General features: G+C 40.4%; 2 protein-coding genes across 3 annotated transcripts in view; one reads left to right on the top strand and one right to left on the bottom strand.

Moving 5' to 3' along the window:
• The first annotated feature begins 2,802 nt into the window (after positions 1-2,802).
• Positions 2,803-22,233, top strand: part of LOC108343910 (uncharacterized membrane protein At3g27390-like) — a 36,177-nt gene continuing 16,746 nt past the window's right edge. Inside the window, exons 1-2 of one of the 2 annotated variants that reach the window (XM_052866906.1) lie at positions 2,952-3,029; positions 6,186-11,288. In XM_052866906.1, the coding sequence (XP_052722866.1) occupies positions 6,541-8,016 (1,476 nt within the window). In that variant the 5' untranslated portion in view covers positions 2,952-3,029; positions 6,186-6,540 and the 3' untranslated portion in view covers positions 8,017-11,288. Of the gene's footprint in view, positions 3,030-6,185; positions 11,289-22,233 lie in introns of those variants that run through there. The other variant, XM_017582351.2, reaches the window with a different exon arrangement.
• On the bottom strand, positions 20,941-21,543 carry LOC128193705 (uncharacterized). Its single transcript, XM_052867786.1, has one exon. The coding sequence runs from the start codon at positions 21,541-21,543 to the stop codon at positions 20,941-20,943; it is 603 nt and encodes a 200-aa protein (XP_052723746.1).

Here is a 22,233-nt window from a genome sequence, read left to right as displayed (position 1 = left end):
CATCTCAGCATTCACTCATCAATTTTTTTAACGCCGTCCAGCCAAATTAACGGAAAGGATCGATTTGTTGCAATTTTCATAAAATTGGGACCCAATTGAGATTTTCAGAAAGAAAGGGACGAAATTGAGATTCCATGCGAAAATAGGGACTTAGTGAATGATTAAACCTTATACTTATATCAACAATTATATACCTTTCATGAGAATTAACACTAAAACTTACTCAAAAGCACAACAATTTAAGCAACAAAAACAAGTAAAATTTACACCTATCACTCCTCTCAGCCAAAGGTGTTAATTATACAACTAATCACCCTGCATGTTTTTATGCCACCAAAGATGTATAAATTGACGTACACATATCACATCTCTTGATATAGTTTCCAACAAAAAATATCACAAATCAAAATTATATTTTAACAAACAACTAAACACACATCCAAATCCACATCTATGTTTGGCACCACTTACTGTAAACAAAGGCTAAAAGATGTCAGCATAAAAATTGACAAACCACACGAAAAGATGATAAAGGAATGTGTTGTACCATTCTTCCTCCATCACACTACACCAACACAAAAACTGAAATTACATTACACCAACACAATCAACTAAAACAACAAATTAGAAATCATAACAAACATTGTCAGCATTTGTTAAACCACGACAAAAAAGAGAACAAAAAAATAATAGTCATTTACTAATTCATATAATTCGTGCCACATAAAACAACATTTTCTAACACTCATGGTACAAGAACAGAACTGGTACCTTAGGCAAAATAAGTGGGTACCTGGGTGCCAGTGTTTGCACAACAAGGCCAACTACGTCCATCACTCTCATTTTGGGGTGTCTTGTTTGTTTTCCCTCATTTTATCTACTTCTAAGTAATCTGGGAACAATTTCGTAACATTTTTTTAACATATTCGTGCCACATAAAACAACATTTTCTAACACTCATGGTACAAGAACAGAACTGGTACCTTAGGCAAAATAACTAGGTACCTGGGTGCCAGTTTTTGCACAACAAGGCCAACTACGTCCACCACTCTGATTTTGGGGTGGCTTGTTTGTTTTCCCTCATTTTATCTACTTCTAAGTAATCTGGGAACACTCATGTTAACATTATTTCATATAATTCGTGCCACATGAAACAACATTTTCAAACACTCATGCTACAGGAAGAGAACTGGTACCTTAGGCAAAATAAGTGGGTACCTCGGTGACAATTTTTGCTCACCACGGCCAACTACGTCCACCACTCTGATTTTGGGGTGGCTTGTTTGTTTTCCCTCATTTTATCTACTTCTAAGTAATCTGGGAGCACTCATGTTAACATTTTTTCAACATATTCGTGCCACATAAAACAACATTTTCAAACACTCATGCTACACGAACAGAAATGGTACCTTAGGCAATTTAAGTGGGTACCTGGGTTCCAGTTTTTGCACACCAAGACCACCTACGTCCATCACTCTCATTTTGGGGTGGCTTGTTTGTTTTCCCTTATTTCAGCTACTTCTAAGTAATCTGGGAACAATTTCTTAACATTTTATTAACAAAATCGTCTCCCATAAAAATACATTCTCTAGGACCCTTGGTTCACCAACATCACTGCTACCAAACCCGAATGAAGTGGGTTATTGGGTTGAAGTTTTTTGACAGCAAGGCCAACTAGGTCCATGACTACCAATCGAACAGAATTACAGCAACAATGTAAGATTAACCACAGAACTTGTATAAAAATGAGTAATAGAACAACACCAAATCCAATCCAAAAACAACATCATCCATGTATTCAACATTCATTCCACTGAAAAATCAAAAAACAAACCAACCTTCAGTGAAGACGACGTGTGGCGGTTGGAACAGAGACGGTTGCCTAAGGTGTCGGTGGAACTCACAGTGCGGAAAACCCCTCTTTTTGGTCCACCTCACAGCCCACACTCCGGCGAGACTCCGGCGACACTCCGGGACAGGGACGGAACCACCTGGGACGAAGCGACACCTACAACGTCTCCCTAGGTCGCTGGGCCGGAACGGAGGAAACACGATGCCGTGTTCGCGTCGAGCGCTCGACGTCGGAGCTGCGGCGCCGTCAAAGGGAACGGGCTGGAGGCGTTTGATCTCTCCGACACGGCCTTCAACAGTGAACGGCGGCACTCCGGCAAGGACTCGGTCTCTCTCTCTCTCGCTCGTTAACCCTTTCTCCAACTCTCTCGTCTCTCTGTCTAGGTCACGTTTGAGCGTCTCCAATGTTCGCGCCGCTTCTCTCTCTACGAATATCATTTCAAATTTGGAACGCACACCCTAAGCTGCCCGTGCCCGTCCCTCGCCACGTCACACTTGCAGCAGGTTTTCTCAGAATGCAGCAGCTTTTTCTCTTTAAAACGTGGACCACTCGAACGCTGACACGTGTGCCGTGTTCAAATATTGTCAAATTTGGTTGTTCGAGTATCATTTTCCTAAAAAATAATAATAAAAATAAAAAATATAAGAAAATAATAATAATAAAAAAAAAGGAATAAAAATAAATAAAGGTAAGTGTTGGTATGTGCCAAAATAAAAATCTAAAATTAGGGATATTGTCCAGAATTTCTGAAAAGTTGTTTAAAAATAATAAAAGAAGACAAAACCAGATGATGTGGAACTCCTAGAAAGCAGTGAAGCAGTGTTGGTATTTCTCAAAAGGGATTTAATTATTTTTGGCTTCACGTTGGCTTTTGGGTTGTAAAACACAAACGGTGGTATCCCTCTTGCACGGCTGCCCATCTTGCAACTCTGTAAAGTCTCTTTACACCACTACAAGACTCTGAATTCTCACCAACTAAGCGGGGGGCGACCTTACGAAAAAAGAAGAATCAGCTGAGAGAGGCACAAGGGTGGTAATAAAAACGGGTCTTCAAGAGGATTATAAAAAAAAAAAGGAGGAAGGAGGAGAGAGAGGAGGCGTTTTTTTGGGAAGAGGAGGCATCATTTGCAGAAAAGAGGAGGAGAACAGAAAGGTGAAGCATCTTGAAGCTGCGGAGGTAAGTCTCGTATACCTAAAACTCTTTGGTCATGCCCAAGCTCATTTATATGTTCATAGATATGATTCCTTTATGCATACGGAGAGATGATTGAAATATGTGTTCGATCAATGTACATGGTTATATTCACTTTCCTCTGTTAATCAAAACTGCACCCAAAATGTAGTCTCAACAAGATTCATCAGTTATAAGTAACTATAGGATACAAGAGTTGTTTTCCCTCAACACAAAAAAGGCTTCAGTATCCATTCACTTATACCCAGAAAACACACAACCTCTCCTTATTGTGTCGGTGACCCCAACCTATAATCTTCATTTTCATCTCCAACACTGGACCTCTAGTACTTGCTATGTCATGGCCAGCACATGATCTTCATCCTTACCTCATGGCTAACATCCGCCTCGTTTTCCTTGCGGGCCTTCACCTCCAGCTCTGGTCTTACCCGCAAGCCACCATGGTCGGGTTTTCAACTAGGCTTTGACTTTCATAACCCAAACACCAAGCCCCATTCGCTCTGGATACAACATTTACCATTCACTTACAAAAAAAAACAAGGGAAAAGCCAACCCATTCCAATACACCACTATCACAGAATCAGCCATCACCCTTTTGCGCTCATATGCATACTCACACCAATACTCATCCAGCTCCTATCACCCTCATTATCAGTATTCACCCACTGCCACGGCCACCCTCGAGCACCTCGTAACCACCGCCCATCATCTTCATCCATTTTCTCTTCATATCCACCTCCAACATTTGATACTACTGCCTAACTCCCCTCACCCATCATTATCCAACACCCACTCCCAACAGAAAACAACAGAAAGCTCCATCACCATTCCATTATCACCATCATCATATTCTCCAAAGTTTTTCATCCCCACACAAAAAACTGAAAATAGATAAAAGAGAAATAGGAGAGCCCATTGTGGTGGCCTCGGTGGCGACAGTTTATGCCTCTTTGGTGGCGGCGTCCATGGTAGAAGGGAGGGATAGGAGAAGTTTGACGCGACAATCAGTAATCAGTGGTATCCGTGGGAGCGATCGGCGCGACGGTGGTACCTTTGGTCTGCGGCTGGCGGCGGTTGGATTGGCGGAAGCGGTGACGCGGCTGAGCTGGCGATGGCCTGACGGCGACACGCGGTGGTTCGGTTCGAAGAGGCGGCGGCCCGCGTGCTCGCGTTGGCAGAGACGAAACCCTCCATGGGTTTCCGTTTTCGAAGTGAGGAGAGAGAGAGGGCGGTGGCGCCGTGGTATCGCCGACGACGAGGTGGTGTCAAGACTGGTAGAAGGTGGCGGCGGCGGTGGACTGCCGGGAGAGGAAAGAGACCTTGGGTCTCTAGAGAGCTGAGCATGAATGTTGGGAATGAAGGGGAAGATGTTAAACTTTTAGGGGTTTCTGGACGAAAAACAATTGGGCCAAACTAAAAAGAAGGGAGAAAAGAAAGATTTCTTCTTGGCACCCCTGCTTTACTTTTCATATTCCTCTCCGTTTGGTTCTAGGCCCAGTCCGTTATTAGAAAGAAAAGTGGTGTAGACACCTCTGTTTTCACTTTCGCCACTTTCGCACCCCTATCTTTGATTGGGTTTGTGACTGTTATATTCTTGGATTTGTTTTTTTTGTTTTGTTTATTTTCTCTGTTTATTGTTTTGTTAGTTTTGATATTTGTTCTATTATTGCTTGTTTGCTATGCTATTACTCATTTGTTAATAAAAAAAATAATCAAAAAATATGTTTTAAAGATTAAGCACATGTGTGATCGCTCGCATCGTCCTTGTGCTAAAAACCTTTTCTTTTTTAATAAAAAATTACAAAAATATATTTTAAAGGTTAACCACACGTGTGATCGCTCGCATCGTCCTTGTGCTAAAAACCTTTCCTTTTTCTTAAATAAAAATTACAAAAATATGTTTTAAAAGTTAAGCACACGTGTGATCGCTCGCATCGTCCTTGTGCTAAAAACCTTTTATTTTTTAATAAAAAATTACAAAAATATATTTTAAAGGTTAAGCACACGTGTGATCGCTCGCATCGTCCTTTTGCTAAAAACCTTTCCTTTTTCTTAAATAAAAATTACAAAAATATGTTTTAAAGGTTAAGCACACGTGTGATCGCTCGCATCGTCCTTGTGCTAAAAACCTTTTCTTTTTTTAATAAAAAATTACAAAAAATATGTTTTAAAGGTTAAGCACACGTGTGATCGCTCGCATCGTCCTTGTGCTAAAAAACCTTTTCTTTTTCTTAAATAAAAATTACAAAAATTATGCTTTAAAGGTTAAGCACACGTGTGATCGCTCGCATCGTCCTTGTGCTAAAAACCTTTTCTCTTTCTTAAATAAAAATACTAAAAAATATAAAATCTACAAAAACTATAAATACTTTTAAACGAACAAACCATATTGCTGGCCAGAACTATGTGATCCTTGATTCTCCATCAAAAATGGAGGTACGTAGGAGCAAGGCTAGTCCTTGTCAGGTTCATTTCCCCAAAAATCCAAAATCATTTCAAAATGAATTTTCAAACAATTTCCAAACCAATTTTCAAGCAGTGTTCTAAACGAACTACGGAACCCTGATTTCTCATTCTGAATGAGAATACGTAGGAGCAAGGTCAATCCTTGTCGGGCCAAAAAAAAACTAAAAAATATTGTTTGTTTCTTTATATTTTTTATTTTAAGGGAAAGTTAAACATTTTGAAAACCACCTCATATTCGTGTATTTAATTAAAGGTACTGCCTTAAGGCAGGCGTCGTAGGGTGCTAATACCTTCCCTATACGTAACCGACTCCCGAGCTTAGAATCTGGTTCTTGTAGACCATGCCTTATCATTTTATGGTTTTCCCGTAGTTTTCCAGAATAAACTATGGTGGCGACTCCAAATCTCTTTCCGATACCACGTTTCTTTGGATCGTCGTCCCGTCGTGATTTTCCGGTTGCGACAGATGGCGACTCCACTTGGGAGATATCTTCTTAGAGAGTCGAGCCATTTAATTAGATGCGCGAATTCGATGTGGTTTTGCTTTGTGTCTTTCTTTCCCTTTTCTCTATCTATGCTTGATATTTGGAATAACTGCAATAACTGTTGAATATTGAACCCTGGGGTAAACAATATGTTTATATCTGCTTGGGAATTTTTCTGGTTGTTTTGCAGGTGAGGGTTTGGATGTGCATGATGTTCTCCCTTCACACACACACTTTTGGCATATCATGAGTGAGGCCCTATACCCGGGTCTGAGGGTAACTTAGAATTAGAGGAGTTGTGTAGCGGTGTCACTCTGGGATGTACTTCCTGTTTGGCTATCGTGAGAACTCCAGCTAGAGTCTGTTCTCTTCATATGTGTTTCCACACCTAGTTGATTACTCGACTGTTGTGGAGATGCTATGAAGGGGACCATAGCTCTAGTAACCTTTGACCTTTAGGTTCAGGGAACCATCCTTGTGAGATTGCATATACTTGACCTTGAACTCAAAACAGTGAACCTTTGTTAAGGCACGATGGGAGGAATATGTACTTCTGTAATCCTCGCGCTGTTCGTTTTTTAATGATATTACATTTCATACCATGCATGTGCTTTGTTTCGTCATGTTGTTTTATTATCATGCATCATATTCATACATCATTTAGTAACGTGTTAATTTTAAAGGAAATTACGGGTACCTACTTGACTTCATACGAGATGGATGTTGACACAAGGTCCGATGCTACACGGCACACCGACTCTTCCGATTTAAGAAAAAAGTATAGTCTAAGGACCCATGTTGAAAATTTGACCGGGCTGATAAACTTAGGCAAAAGGCTTAAGACTATAAAGAGAGAAACCTTTCAGAGAAGATATGGAAATTTGTTGAATTTAATGGAGGTTGAAGTACAAATGCCTGCTATCACAGCCTTGGCACAATATTATGATTCTCCGCTTCGATGTTTCACATTTCAAGACTTTCAGTTGGCGCCAACTATAGAGGAGTTCGAGCATTTCTTGGGTTTGCCACTGGAGGGCACCACTCCCTATCAACATTTAGAGCATCATGCCTCTATACCCACCATTGCTGCCATCATGAAACTACATCCCAAGGAGCTTGAAGATAGGATGATGATGAGGAATCAATTGCATGGGTTATCACAGGGATATCTAGAGCAGTATTTACATCACCTGGATGATAAAGAGGATTGGGAAACTTTCATGGATGTATTAGCCCTCACCATATATGGCATTGTCTTGTTTCCCAAAATAGAAGAATTCGTGGATTACACCGCAATAGACGTCTTCGTGGCGAGTAAAACCAGATCGGAGAATCCTGTAACAACAGTTCTTGCGGATGTTTATGGGACCTTGAGTTTTTGCCAGGAGAGAAAGGGAAAGAAGATTCTTTGTTGTTTACCGGCGTTGTATACATGGATGACAGCGCGCATGTTTAAGGAGATGGTCGACGTCAAGAGTCTATCAGAAACTTTGTCACACCAAAGGCTCAAAGGAAAGGGAGGAAACGATTGGGCCCGATTCCTTGCTGGCTTGAGCGAAAGAAGTATAAAATGGCGCCTTCCTTGGCTCGGAAATAAACGGGCTATACAACATTGTGGTAGCTTTCCTAATGTGCCTCTCATAGGGGCCCGGTACTGTGTCAATTACAACCCCCTTTTGGTGCAAAGACAATTCGGGCATTCCATGAGAGGGGCACCTTCATCAGATTACCTTGCTACCCTGTTCATTTATTACGAAGACGGACATTTCATCGAACCGTTAAGAAAGGTTAAAAGCGCGTGGGAAAATGTTGTTCGAGCAGAGAAGGACTTGAGGGATGGAGTAGTGGATAGCAGGGTTAGTTATCACACCTGGATTCTGGAGAGAGTGAAAGTAGTCAAGTTGCCTTTCAAGCCAATCAAGGATCAATCAGCTAGTGAAGGACCATCCCAAGCCCCAGAAAGTGAAGAGGTGCAACAATTGAAGGCTGAGATGAAAAAAATTGAAGGTGAGGAATGCTAGGTTGGAAAACGAATTACAAAGGGCGCGTAGTGATCTTGTGGATATGAGAAATGATAATGAAGAAAAGTCGCAGGCTTATGATAGCATTGTCAAAAGCCAGAAGGCTGAGAGGGATTGATGGCATATGCCTTAGCCATGGTAAAATTGTGTGTATTTTAGACCTTGTATTAAGGGTCAAATAGTATAGTATTTAATTTTAGGCCTTGTATTAAGGGCTAAGTATTGTATGGTTTGTAATCTTATTTTTAAAGAGTGTGTCCCACCATGGGACATGATGGCCACATGGCAAGCTCTTAGTGAAGACACTTCTTAAAAAGGAAGTGGCCATGTGTCACTTTCCAAGTGGAGCAACTCTTCCTAAAGTGGATTGCCACATGTCACTCTAAGAGTGGAAAGCTCTTGCAAAAGTGGATTGTCACATGGCACTTTAAGAGTGGAGGAACTTTGCAAAAGTGGATTACCACATGAGTGGAGAAGACTTTACAAAAGTGGATTGCCACATGGCACTCTAAGAGTGGAGAAACTTTGTAAAAGAGGATTGCCACATGTCTCTTTAAGAGTGGATAGTTTTTAGGGTTTCTTGTCTACTTAGGAGACACCTTTCTCTATAAATAGAAGGGTCTCCTTCCTTGTAAAATCACTTGATGAATTTGAATGTTATTATGCCAAAATGTGTGCAAACATATCTTGTCTCAAGTCAAGGCTAGAGCATCCCATGAGGTCCCTCTAACCACCCTTCTCTAGAGTTGGCCCAACCTCTCCGGAGATCCATCAAACACCTCCATCCTACCACAAATACTCACCAAAAACATCACCAAAATTTTGAGCCCACCACCATATCCATCGCTTCCGCACAAATTCCACCTCCATAGCTTCATCTTCGTGCTTTGGCCCAACCTAGCTCGAGGAGGACGCTATCATTTGGTATCAAGAGCTTTGGGTCTACAAGAGCTAAGTATCTTGGTCCTTTACCTATCTTTGTGTATTTCTTGTTGTTATTGTGTTGTTCTTTATTGTCTTCCATTGTTTACATCCATATATGTTATTTTTATGGTTCTAGTTTGTTCTTTTGCGGAACCATTCGGTTTTTACCACTAAGTTTCCATATACATGTGTTGTGGCGTGCTTTTATATTTTTTTTTGAGTCTTTCTTCATATATTTGGTTCTGTTTTAATGTCATTTTTGGGTTATTTTTTATTTTTAATTCCATCCATGTTGTCTAGAGTCATGTGTAGTCATTTTTATGTCATTTTCTCTTAGTTAGGGCTTTGCAAAAATCATAAAAAAATATGTCCCATTGGGATTTCGAAATTACAGTATATACATCCATTTGAGTGCTTTTCTATTTCATATTTGAGTTCATGCTTGTCATTAGATCATTGTCAAGTTCTTAGAGTTAAGTTTCTCTTGTGTTTCTTTGAGTTTCATGCTCTATTTTTGATTCTAGTAAGATTTCTTCCATTTTTTTTCTTTGAGTCATGAACTTTGAGTTACACAAACAAATTGTCCAGATCTAATTTGTGTTGAAAAACAAAAGTGTAGACAAAAGTAAAAAGTCAAAGTAAAAAAAAAAGAGAGAAAAAAAAAGTAAAAGTACAAGCAAAAGCAAAAGTGAAAAAAAAAAAAGTTACTTTGACTTGAGACTTTGACATGAGACTTTACCATGACACTTGGAGATGATACTTGGACATAATACCTTGACATGACACTTGGACATGACCCTTGGATATGAGACTTGGACATGACACTTTTGGCAAAATATTGTTTCTGCCTACATTGCACCATTAGCTAAGTGTTTGTAAAGATAAGAAGTAATAATTCTCTATTCTAATTGTTTTTGGTTTTATTCATCTATTCTAGTGCCTTTCTTTAGGTAATTCTTTTGAGTGCCTAGCCTTTGTTTTTAAGCTTTATTTTCTTGATTGTCTTGTTCATTACTCTTTGTTTTGTCTCAACATAACTCCTTTTGAAGAGCTATTGTTCAAATTGGCCCTTGATTTGCATTCTCTTTGGATTCCTACCTTTCGGATTTGGTTTGATATTTGGTGTAGGATATTCTTTGGAGGAAAAACGAAATTGGACATAGTATATTGGGTGATCGGAGACCTCTATGGACCTTGAAACCTTGAGGAAGAGACAAGAAGAAAAGGAGTGAAACACTTTAGAGAGGAACACACATTATTTATTTGTATTACGCATTTTTGAGTTGTAAAATTGTATTGCTTTTGGATTTGTAACTCATAACCTTGTTAGGTATCTTGGGGTAGTCTGTGATACTCAATCCCATATCCTAACAAAGACTTGTAAACCATATTGAAAACGTTTTTAGTTGGTTAAAGTTTGAAGGTTCCAAAGTGCCTTCTAACTTTACCATTAGGCCGCATAGTCTAGTTTAATTGTTGTCTTTATCTGCTTATAATTTATTGTGTGTCTACTTGTGTATCAAACCTAATTCCATTTGAGAAGTTTGGTGCAAGAGAACTTGAGGTAAACTTTGGCTAGGAAAGGCTTGGATTTTAAGTGATCCTTAGTGATTCTCCTCTCTTTCCTGGAAGTGAACTTGAGATTATTTTGCCTCCTTAAATCTCTAAAGGAATTTACTTTTGAAATACAAGTTTGTGTGTGCATTACATATTTTGAATTTTTTTAAGAATGTCTAAGGAACCTTCTTACCAAATTGATAGTGATTATAGTGAAGAGGCCCAACCAAATTTAGAACAAATGGCCAAGGAACTAAAATCACTAAAACTTTGGCAAAAGCAAGAATCCATTTTGAAAGAAAAAGAGAGAGTTGAAAGAGAACAATATCTTGAAACCTTAGAAGAAGAACTTAGAGTTCTAGCCCAAAAACAAGGAAAGGTCCAAGAAGAGATAAAGAAAAGTAGAAGTAGGAGTCACTCAAGGAGAAGTTCAAAAATTCCCACAGAAAACACATACCCTGAACAAGATAGTAGGACTGCTGCACAATTCTACCAACATCCTCCACCTAGAAGGTATAGAAGGGAGAGTGAACAACCACCAAGAGAGATTAGGATAGACCTTCCTCATTTCCATGGGAAAGAAGATGTTGAGGCATACCTAGGTTGGGAAATGAAAGTAGAACAACTTTTTGAGTGTCATCAAATAATAGAGGAAAGGAAAGTATCCCTAGCCACCCTAAGCTTTCAAGGGAATGCCATGTATTGGTGGACTGCCCTAGTGAGAGAAAGAAGACTCTCCAATTCCCCTCAAGTCCAATATTGGAATGACTTGAAGAGTGCTCTAAGAAGAAGACACATACCTTCCTACTACCATAGAGAGCTTATGGATAAACTCCAAAGGCTCCAACAAAGAACCATGAGTGTGGAAGAGTATAGGCAAAAGATGGAACTCTACATGATGAGGGCGGGAATTAGGGAAGAAGAAGGAACCACAATTTCTAGATTTCTAAGTGGTCTTAATCTTGATATTAGAGATAGAGTGGAATTGTTGCCCTATCAAGATCTCAATGATTTGGTACAAATTTGCATAAAAGTTGAGCAACAACATTTGAGAAAAGGTTTGAAAATTAACCACTTTAACTCTAGTGTTAAGAAAGACCATAGGAGGGAAGGTAAGCAAGTGATGGAAGAGGAACCCTCTAGGAATCTATGGAAGGAGAAAGAAAAAGATAGATCAAGGGAGGGAACATCATTACACACTCGTACTAGTGAAATTAAATGTTTTAAATGTCAAGGTAGAGGTCATATGGCATCACAATGCCCCACTAAAAGGACCATAATCTTGAGGGATGTTGACTCATATAGTAGTGAAGAGGAGGAGGAGAAAGACACAAGTAAGGATGAGAGTGAAGGAGAAGATTCCTACCCATGTGATAATGCTAATTCTTACCATTATCTAAGCATGAATTTAAGAGCAAAATCAACTCCTTTCTAGCTTGTAACTCGCTAAATCCCCTCTTTTATCTTAGTTTCATGAATAAATGTGTTTTAGGCTATATTGATGAGATTTCATCTATAATCCCTTTATTTTGTAGTAATACAATGATTGGAAGAACCTCCACGAAAAGTATAAAGCTGAACTAACCACAGAAGCAAGCAGATCTGCACAAAATAGAAGAAAACACAATGCTGCTGCAGAGACTCACGCCGGGCGCCTACTGACCTGGGCGGCGCCGGGCGTGAGGTAGCTGACCCATGGCGCGCCGGGCGCCGGTCTGTCGGGCCGCCGGGCGCGACTTTTTGCTGATGTGGCAGAAACGCTTTATTTAACCCTGGAACGCGAAGGGCTTGGGGTCTTTGGTTCTTTGGAGGTCCGATTCTTCTACTGGAGCTCATGGAGGGCGTGAGGAGCTGCTGGGTTCCTCTACTTCTCTACCTTTGGGTCTCCTTCTTCTTCCATCTTCCACTTTGTAAGCTTTAGGGTTCTCCATGGAAGTGGAGAACCAGATTCGTTTTGTTAGGGATTGTTGTAGCCTATGGATTCTTGTGTAATGGATGATTGATTTGATTATATATATGCCTTTTCTATCAATTGCTAGTATTCTTGTTTCCAATCTTAAAGCTTGCATGTAATAGGAATGTTCATGACTTGAATTTGGGGTTTCATGGATTATGGGGACGTAAGATGGAACCTAGAACTGAAACAAGAGTCCTTGTGGTCATTGATTCTAGGGATGGAAGATGATTCACATGTTGTCTTAAGATCCTAGCTCTTTAATGCGGGTTTGCTTGTTAGATTGTCCAAGGAATTGGAGTTTAATAGGGAAAACCTAGGCTCTTTCACTTAAGGGATTGAGGCTAGAGTGTTTTAGTGGATTGACTTTAGTAAATTGATAGAGAGGAGATGAAAGTGGTTATACACAAGAGTGCATTGGTGAAAACTAGCCTTAGCAATGTCATTTCATACCATTTCTAGTCTTTTCCATTTCCAAGTGCCTTCAATACCAAAGTCCAACCTTGTAATTATGTATCAATTTATCTTTTTGCACATATTCTTAAATGATGAGTTGTTCTTGAGTCTATATGAGTTGTTAATCGCACAATTCTCTAGTATTACGAGTCTCTTGGGAAAACGATACCCGGTCTTACCGGTTTATTACTTGAACGATTCGGTACACTTGCCGAAGCCTCAACAAGTTTTTGGCGCCGTTGCCGGGGACTCGTGTCAATACTAGACTTTTGTGAGGTTTCTAACTTATGTAGACTTGATTTTGTATATAGAACTAACTCTTTTGTTGTAAATAGATTTTCAGTTTTGTTTGGGCTAATTTGTGGCTTTAGCCTAGCTGTGTCTAAGTGTATATGCAGGGAGATGTTCATACAAGGAGGACTGCAGCCTCAAAAGCATCATGAAGACCCTGAGATTGAAGGAATTATAGGACACAAGGAGACAACTATGTTGAGCATCACAAGCTGCCCCAAATTCTTCCTCCCTTGAAGATGCTCCAAGTGCTAAGTAAGATGAAGAAAGGGAGAAGAAAAAGAGAAAGACTAGTCACCACCACCCTTGGATGAGAGACAAAGAACTCAAGCCTAGCAAGCAAAATTTGATCAAGAGGATTGAGTGTTTGAAGATGTCAAGGTAGTGGAAGGGCTAAAAAGAAGAATTCAAGCTATGAGAGTTGATTTGGTGGCTAGAATGTGATTCAAGAGGAGTTGGTGGAAGGAGCACACCAACATCAACATTTGCACTTCATTGAGTAATCCGTCAAGCTAATGACGTTAAACAAGCGCTTTTGGGAGGCAACCCAGTTTTATTACCTATTTTACTTGTGTTTGTGTGATTTTTGTGTTATTTGCATTTTTGGCTTATGTTTTGCATGTTTGTGTAGTTTTGCATTGTTGTGATTTTTGAGTTGTAATGTGTTTTTGTGGTTTGTTTGGTGTGTTTTCAAGTGCTTAAATCTGTTATGACATGTTACAGTGTGTTCTAGGATGTTTTGGTGTGATCTTAAGTTCTTAAATATGATTTGGATGCATAAGTACAGTTTTGAATTGTAGAGTAAAAAGCTTTGGAAATGTGCATTCAATTCACCCATTCATGCATTCAATTTCATTCCTTATAGTTTAGACAAGTTTCAATGATGAAAACATGATATTCTGGATTGATTTGAGTGTGAATAAGGGTCATATACCAAAAATCACAAGTTGGGAAGCTTAATTTCGAAAACTGCAGAATTCTGCAGTTTTCTGCATAATTCACGCCCGGCGCCTTCTGATCAATAGGCGCCCGGCGCAAGCAGCACCTGGCTCAGTTGGCGCCCGGCTCAAGCAGACCTCTGCTCAGCAGGCGCCCGGCTCAAGTAGCACCTGGCTCGGTTCACGCCCGGCGCCTCCTGCTCGGTAGGCGCCCGGCCCCAGCAGCACTGGTTTAAGCACAAAAATTTGTTTTGCTTGTTTTTTTTTGTTTTTGATTGTTTTGCTACTTTCTTTTGCATATTTCTTTTAGTTTGTTTTATGGATTCTTCTCTCCAGTTGTTGACTATGGGATACTAATTTTGCTTTGAGCTTTCTTGTTACATGATAAGATCTTCCTTAGGAATTAAAGAGTCAAAACCACCACTGGCCAACCTTTGAGCCAAGTGTGAGCTGAGCACCCTATGACTTGAAGATTTGCTGCTCGTGTACCATGGCCTGGGGGCCAGGCCCCTACTGATGGGGGAGGTGGAGCAGTTGCGGAGTATACGCTACTGTTGGAGGAAGATGTTGCAGATGAAAGTGAAGCTAGTGTCCTACACTGCTGGAGCTGCAAGGAGTCCATTTTAATCGGTTTTTCAGTTTTAATTTCTTGTTTTATCTGTTTTCAGCTTTTGTGTTTTTGATTTCTTTTTGACTTGCCTAGTGGATAGTTCTTGTGCAATTGGTCTGGTGATTTGAGTGAATCATTTTCTATGCTTGAATTGAATGCAAATCTCTTGTGCTTGCTCTTTATCTATGAGAATTGTTTTGAAAATCTGATTGAGATTATGTGGTTGAGCTTGTTGAACAGAGATTGTGGTTGCTTGTATCTGTTTAGATAGATGCTTGGTTTTAATTGTGATCAATATTCTTGGCATGATGTTTATCAAATTTTGGAACCTTGAGTAAACCTGTGAGATGTTGTGCCTCAGAGTTTATTGTTGAATGCTATTACTTTGGACGCACAGTTGATTTTGCCTAAGTTTCTCTATTTGAACTATTTGCTTGCTTGTTACAAATGATCAAGGCCATCTTGTTCTTCCACCTCTTCTACATTTTGAGCCTAAAAGCCAATGTATAACCTTTGAACCTTAAAAAGAAAACTTTCTCATTCCCGAAACCTTAAGCCTATTGAAAAATCCTTAACCTCCTTACCTTGAGTTGAGATGAACATATATGTTAGAATGAGGAGAATGGTTTAAGTTTGGGGGAGTTCTTGTCAAAAGGGGAGCATTGAGAAAAACAATAAGTTGAGTAAAAAGAAAGAAAAAGAAGAAGAAGAGAAAGAAAAATGAATTCAATGAAAAAAAGAGAGTTGGGAAATAAGTTGAGAGTGGTTTATTCAAATTTGGAGAAAAAAGAGATATTATGCTATATCATGAACTAAATTGTTTGGTCTCTTATCTCAAGGTGCTTTGTTGTCCAGAAAAACCAATTTTTCTTCTTAGCCCAACCACAATACAAGCTTCAAAAAGTCCTTGTGATGTAACTTGCTTGTTGATATGTTTGATATTGTTGAAACGAAAGGCAAAGTTGATTTGTGTAACATTGTGATATTTGAGAGTTAGACACACATCCTTATACACCATTGTGCTTGAGTGAAACACTTTCCTTGGTGAGGATTGGTTCCATGCACTCATTGAAAACAACTTGCCATGTTTATTGATCTATCATTTGCATCTATCTTGTGACTTTTAATTTGTGAGCACCATGATTGAAGTTTAGCTTGCTAAGACTATATTGTCTCTTGAATGTGATTTATAAGTTGAGCAAGCATGATTGATTTTGTTTAATTGATTGAAAGTGTGCTTAAAGTTGCTAGAACATTGTGATTGAATTATTTGCTAGGTGAAGTACTTTTGCTTGAGGACAAGCAAAGTTGTAAGTTTGGGGGAGTTTGATAATGCTAATTCTTACCATTATCTAAGCATGAATTTAAGAGCAAAATCAACTCCTTTCTAGCTTGTAACTCGCTAAATCCCCTCTTTTATCTTAGTTTCATGAATAAATGTGTTTTAGGCTATATTGATGAGATTTCATCTATAATCCCTTTATTTTGTAGTAATACAATGATTGGAAGAACCTCCACGAAAAGTATAAAGCTGAACTAACCACAGAAGCAAGCAGATCTGCACAAAATAGAAGAAAACACAATGCTGCTGCAGAGACTCACGCCGGGCGCCTACTGACCTGGGCGGCGCCGGGCGTGAGGTAGCTGACCCATGGCGCGCCGGGCGCCGGTCTGTCGGGCCGCCGGGCGCGACTTTTTGCTGATGTGGCAGAAACACTTTATTTAACCCTGGAACGCGAAGGGCTTGGGGTCTTTGGTTCTTTGGAGGTCCGATTCTTCTACTGGAGCTCATGGAGGGCGTGAGGAGCTGCTGGGTTCCTCTACTTCTCTACCTTTGGGTCTCCTTCTTCTTCCATCTTCCACTTTGTAAGCTTTAGGGTTCTCCATGGAAGTGGAGAACCAGATTCGTTTTGTTAGGGATTGTTGTAGCCTATGGATTCTTGTGTAATGGATGATTGATTTGATTATATATATGCCTTTTCTATCAATTGCTAGTATTCTTGTTTCCAATCTTAAAGCTTGCATGTAATAGGAATGTTCATGACTTGAATTTGGGGTTTCATGGATTATGGGGACGTAAGATGGAACCTAGAACTGAAACAAGAGTCCTTGTGGTCATTGATTCTAGGGATGGAAGATGATTCACATGTTGTCTTAAGATCCTAGCTCTTTAATGCGGGTTTGCTTGTTAGATTGTCCAAGGAATTGGAGTTTAATAGGGAAAACCTAGGCTCTTTCACTTAAGGGATTGAGGCTAGAGTGTTTTAGTGGATTGACTTTAGTAAATTGATAGAGAGGAGATGAAAGTGGTTATACACAAGAGTGCATTGGTGAAAACTAGCCTTAGCAATGTCATTTCATACCATTTCTAGTCTTTTCCATTTCCAAGTGCCTTCAATACCAAAGTCCAACCTTGTAATTATGTATCAATTTATCTTTTTGCACATATTCTTAAATGATGAGTTGTTCTTGAGTCTATATGAGTTGTTAATCGCACAATTCTCTAGTATTACGAGTCTCTTGGGAAAACGATACCCGGTCTTACCGGTTTATTACTTGAACGATTCGGTACACTTGCCGAAGCCTCAACACCATGCGAGGGAGATCTCCTCATGATGAGAAGAGTTTTGAAGAATCAACCTAGTCCCCAAGTCCAAACCCAAAGAGAGAACATCTTTCATACAAGATGTCAAGTTTTAGAAAACACGTGTTCTCTTATTGTGGATAGTGGCTCATGTTGCAATTGTTGTAGCACTAGGTTGGTTGAAAAGTTAGCCTTAACTATATTGCCTCACCCCCAACCTTACAAACTTCAATGGCTTAATGATGGTGAAGACATGATAGTTAATCAACAAGTGAAGGTTAAGTTTTCCATAGGGAATTATGAAGATAGTGTGCTATGTGACATAGTACCTATGGAAGTTTGTCACATCTTGTTAGGAAGGCCTTGGCTTTTTGAAAAGGAAACCATACATCATGGTCGTACCAATGAGATAACCTTCAACCATAAAGATAGAAATTTTGTACTTCATCCTCTCACACCATCTCAAGTTGAAATAGACCAAGTACAAATGAAAAATAAGAGAGAAAAGGAAAGAGATGACATTAACATATACAAAATCAAATGTTCAGAGTGTCAAAGCAATACACACATGTCCAATGAGTGTCCCAACAAAAGAGCCTTCATGTTAAGGGCCACAAGCTTGTGTGAAGATTCAAAAGGGGTATTCTTTCCATCTTCCTTTAGTAGATTGGAAAGACAAGACCAAATGAGACTTGGTGGTAAAAAAGGAAGTCACTCCAAATGCATATGCATTCAACACAAGATAAGCCGGGACTTAAAGGGAAAATACATAATTGGGTTGATTATTCTAATAACACTTACTTTATCTCTTGTTTTTTGCAGAAAGTTATTTGACCCCGGAGGGTTTTGTTGATACATAAGTTGATCAATATGAAGAAGAGGGTTTTTGAAGAAACTTAAAGATTTGAGGACAAATCCTTTTTAAGAGGGAGGGTATGATGGCATATGCCCTAGCCATGGTAAAATTGTGTGTATTTTAGACCTTGTATTAAGGGTCAAATAGTATAGTATTTAATTTTAGGCCTTGTATTAAGGGCTAAGTATTGTATGGTTTGTAATCTTATTTTTAAAGAGTGTGTCCCACCATGGGACATGATGGCCACATGGCAAGCTCTTAGTGAAGACACTTCTTAAAAAGGAAGTGGCCATGTGTCACTTTCCAAGTGGAGAAACTCTTCCTAAAGTGGATTGCCACATGTCACTCTAAGAGTGGAAAGCTCTTGCAAAAGTGGATTGTCACATGGCACTTTAAGAGTGGAGGAACTTTGCAAAAGTGGATTACCACATGAGTGGAGAAGACTCTACAAAAGTGGATTGCCACATGGCACTCTAAGAGTGGAGAAACTTTGTAAAAGAGGATTGTCACATGTCTCTTTAAGAGTGGATAGTTTTTAGGGTTTCTTGTCTACTTAGGAGACACCTTTCTCTATAAATAGAAGGGTCTCCTTCCTTGTAAAATCACTTGATGAATTTGAATGTTATTATGCCAAAATGTGTGCAAACATATCTTGTCTCAAGTCAAGGCTAGAGCATCCCATGAGGTCCCTCTAACCACCCTTCTCTAGAGTTGGCCCAACCTCTCCGGAGATCCATCAAACACCTCCATCCTACCACAAATACTCACCAAAAACATCACCAAAATTGTGAGCCCACCACCATATCCATCGCTTCCGCACAAATTCCACCTCCATAGCTTCATCTTCGTGCTTTGGCCCAACCTAGCTCGAGGAGGACGCTATCAGGGATTATACATTTCGAGTGAGACAGGATCTAGCGGCCGCGAGTAAGGAATTATCCTTGAGGGAAAATGAGAAGAAGGTGGTTTTAGAAGAGGGCAGGCAGTGGAAACAACTCTATGAGGAAGTCAAGAGGGATAAAAGGGAAGCCCTAAAAAGACTAAGAGAAGCGCAGGTCCAAGTACAAGAAGTGGGGCATCAAATGAAGGAGATGGCTACATCATTTGAGGCAGAGTTGAATCAGGAGCACTGGAAGTTGGCGAAGGCCGAAAAGGAGTACCGGGCCATGTTAAAGCAAATGGAGGATTACATCGAGGAGCAGGAGGAGCGATGGAGGTCGATGGAATTTGAAGAAAGGCATCAGGCCTTGATAAAGCAAATGAAAGAGCACATCGCAGAGCAAGAAATGGCTGTAAAGCACTAGAAGGAAAGCTTCTCTCAGTTGGCTGCTTTGGCAAATGGGGCAATTGAAGACATCCCCAGGATGGTGTCGAATGCTGAAGCAAGTACTCATTTTCGTAACTCACCAACGGAGATAGAATTGTTTATTAATCATTGTAAATGGTTGGTGGGAGAGATGAAATCTTTCATTGCCCGGGCACGGGATTGATGTACATCAGAATTGCTTGTTTTGTTCCTTAGACGATGTAATGGATCAAATTTTCTTTAAATGAAAGATAAGGGATGTTTGTCTGGTATCGGCTTGTGTTAATTTTCCATCAGTATTGTCATCGTCATCCTGTGATTTCCACTTATCACTAGCATTCATCATGTTTTGCATTTTTCATCTTTATCTAATCTAATAAAAATAATCATTAGTACAAGTGAGAAGCCACGACAAAACTTCCACGACATCCTTACAGGACCCAAGCTAATTCAAGAATTATGGAAGATTGGGAGGAAGCACACGAAGTTGTCAAAGCCGATATCAGTCAGCTGAAGGACCAGATAGGTCAGATCCTTACGGCTCTAGAATCTCTTAAGACTACGGGAGAATCCTCGTCAACAAGAATCGAAGTGAATACCCCCCCTTATCCCCCAAAGTTTAACGCTTTGAGCCCATCGATTTCGTTCCCGATGTATGGCCTACCCCCAGGATATACTCCCCCTATGGGAGATTACTCGGAAGCGGAAGATGCGTCTTTCTCTTTCCCCCAAATCATCAATGTACCGCCCATCGGTACTCAGGGCCCTGTCCTAGTTTCGACACCCATGACAGGTGTAACTACGAATGAATCGACCGCAGTTGAAGGAATGCGGGTAACTGTAATGGCACACGTAATGGTCAAGGAGGATCCTTCAGCCGGGGGCGCGCCACATACCACAGTGATTAGGGGGATCGATAGCTTCATTGGAACTAAGAATAAGTTGGAAATTCTGGAAGAAAGGCTTAGAGCTATAGAAGGAGTCGAAAGCTATGGGTTTGGAGATGTGGCCAGATTGAGTTTGGTTCCAGGCTTGAAAATCCAGCCTAAGTTCAAGGCGCCGGAGTTTGAAAAATATAGGGGTAACACTTGCCCTAAAAGCCATGTGACCATGTAGTGCAGAAAGATGGTTGCGTATGCTCATGATGAGGAGCTACTCATTCACGTTTTTCAGGAAAGTTTGGCCGGGGTGGCATTAAACTGGTATACCCATTTGGAGCTGACTCGAATTCGTTGTTGGGCGGACTTGGCTGATGCTTTTGTGAAACAGTACATATACAATACACATGGTGCGCCAGATCGCTTACAGCTGCAAAACATGTCAAAGAAAGACAACGAAACTTTTAAGGAGTATGCTCAACGGTGGAGGGAATTGGCTGCACAGGTTGAGCCACCTTTGTATGATAGAGAAATGGTGGCAATGTTTGTAAATACGCTCCAACCACCATTTTATGAACATATGGTGGGAAATGTATCTTCAAATTTTGCTGATATCATCGTGATAGGCGAACGAATAGAGATCAGGTTGCTAAATGGGAAGATTGGATATGGCTCGTCGGTGGTTGCAACCTTCCCATTTTTCAAGTCGGTGGCTCGTCGGTGTTTGGAATTTGCAACCACCGACGAGCCATATGCAATCTTCCCATTTTTCAACCCGATCTCTATTCGTTCGCCTATCACGATGATATCAGCAAAATTTGAAGATACATTTCCCACCATATGTTCATAAAATGGTGGTTGGAGCGTATTTACAAACATTGCCACCATTTCTCTATCATACAAAGGTGGCTCAACCTGTGCAGCCAATTCCCTCCACCGTTGAGCATACTCCTTAAAAGTTTCGTTGTCTTTCTTTGACATGTTTTGCAGCTGTAAGCGATCTGGCGCAACATGTGTATTGTATATGTACTGTTTCACAAAAGCATCAGCCAAGTCCGCCCAACAACGAATTCGAGTCAGCTCCAAATGGGTATACCAGTTTAATGCCACCCCGGCCAAACTTTCCTGAAAAACGTGAATGAGTAGCTCCTCATCATGAGCATACGCAACCATCTTTCTGCACTACATGGTCACATGGCTTTTAGGGCAAGTGTTACCCCTATATTTTTCAAACTCCGGCGCCTTGAACTTAGGCTGGATTTTCAAGCCTGGAACCAAACTCAATCTGGCCACATCTCCAAACCCATAGCTTTCGACTCCTTCTATAGCTCTAAGCCTTTCTTCCAGAATTTCCAACTTATTCTTAGTTCCAATGAAGCTATCGATCCCCCTAATCACTGTGGTATGTGGCGCGCCCCCGGCTGAAGGATCCTCCTTGACCATTACGTGTGCCATTACAGTTACCCGCATTCCTTCAACTGCGGTCGATTCATTCGTAGTTACACCTGTCATGGGTGTCGAAACTAGGACAGGGCCCTGAGTACCGATGGGCGGTACATTGATGATTTGGGGGAAAGAGAAAGACGCATCTTCCGCTTCCGAGTAATCTCCCATAGGGGGAGTATATCCTGGGGGTAGGCCATACATCGGGAACGAAATCGATGGGCTCAAAGCGTTAAACTTTGGGGGATAAGGGGGGGTATTCACTTCGATTCTTGTTGACGAGGATTCTCCCGTAGTCTTAAGAGATTCTAGAGCCGTAAGGATCTGACCTATCTGGTCCTTCAGCTGACTGATATCGGCTTTGACAACTTCGTGTGCTTCCTCCCAATCTTCCATAATTCTTGAATTAGCTTGGGTCCT

Source organism: Vigna angularis, chromosome 8, assembly GCF_016808095.1.
Source record: "Vigna angularis cultivar LongXiaoDou No.4 chromosome 8, ASM1680809v1, whole genome shotgun sequence".
Lineage (NCBI taxonomy): Eukaryota > Viridiplantae > Streptophyta > Magnoliopsida > Fabales > Fabaceae > Vigna > Vigna angularis.
Note: the sequence above shows the minus strand (reverse complement) of the source record. Positions and strands in the feature narration are given on the sequence as shown.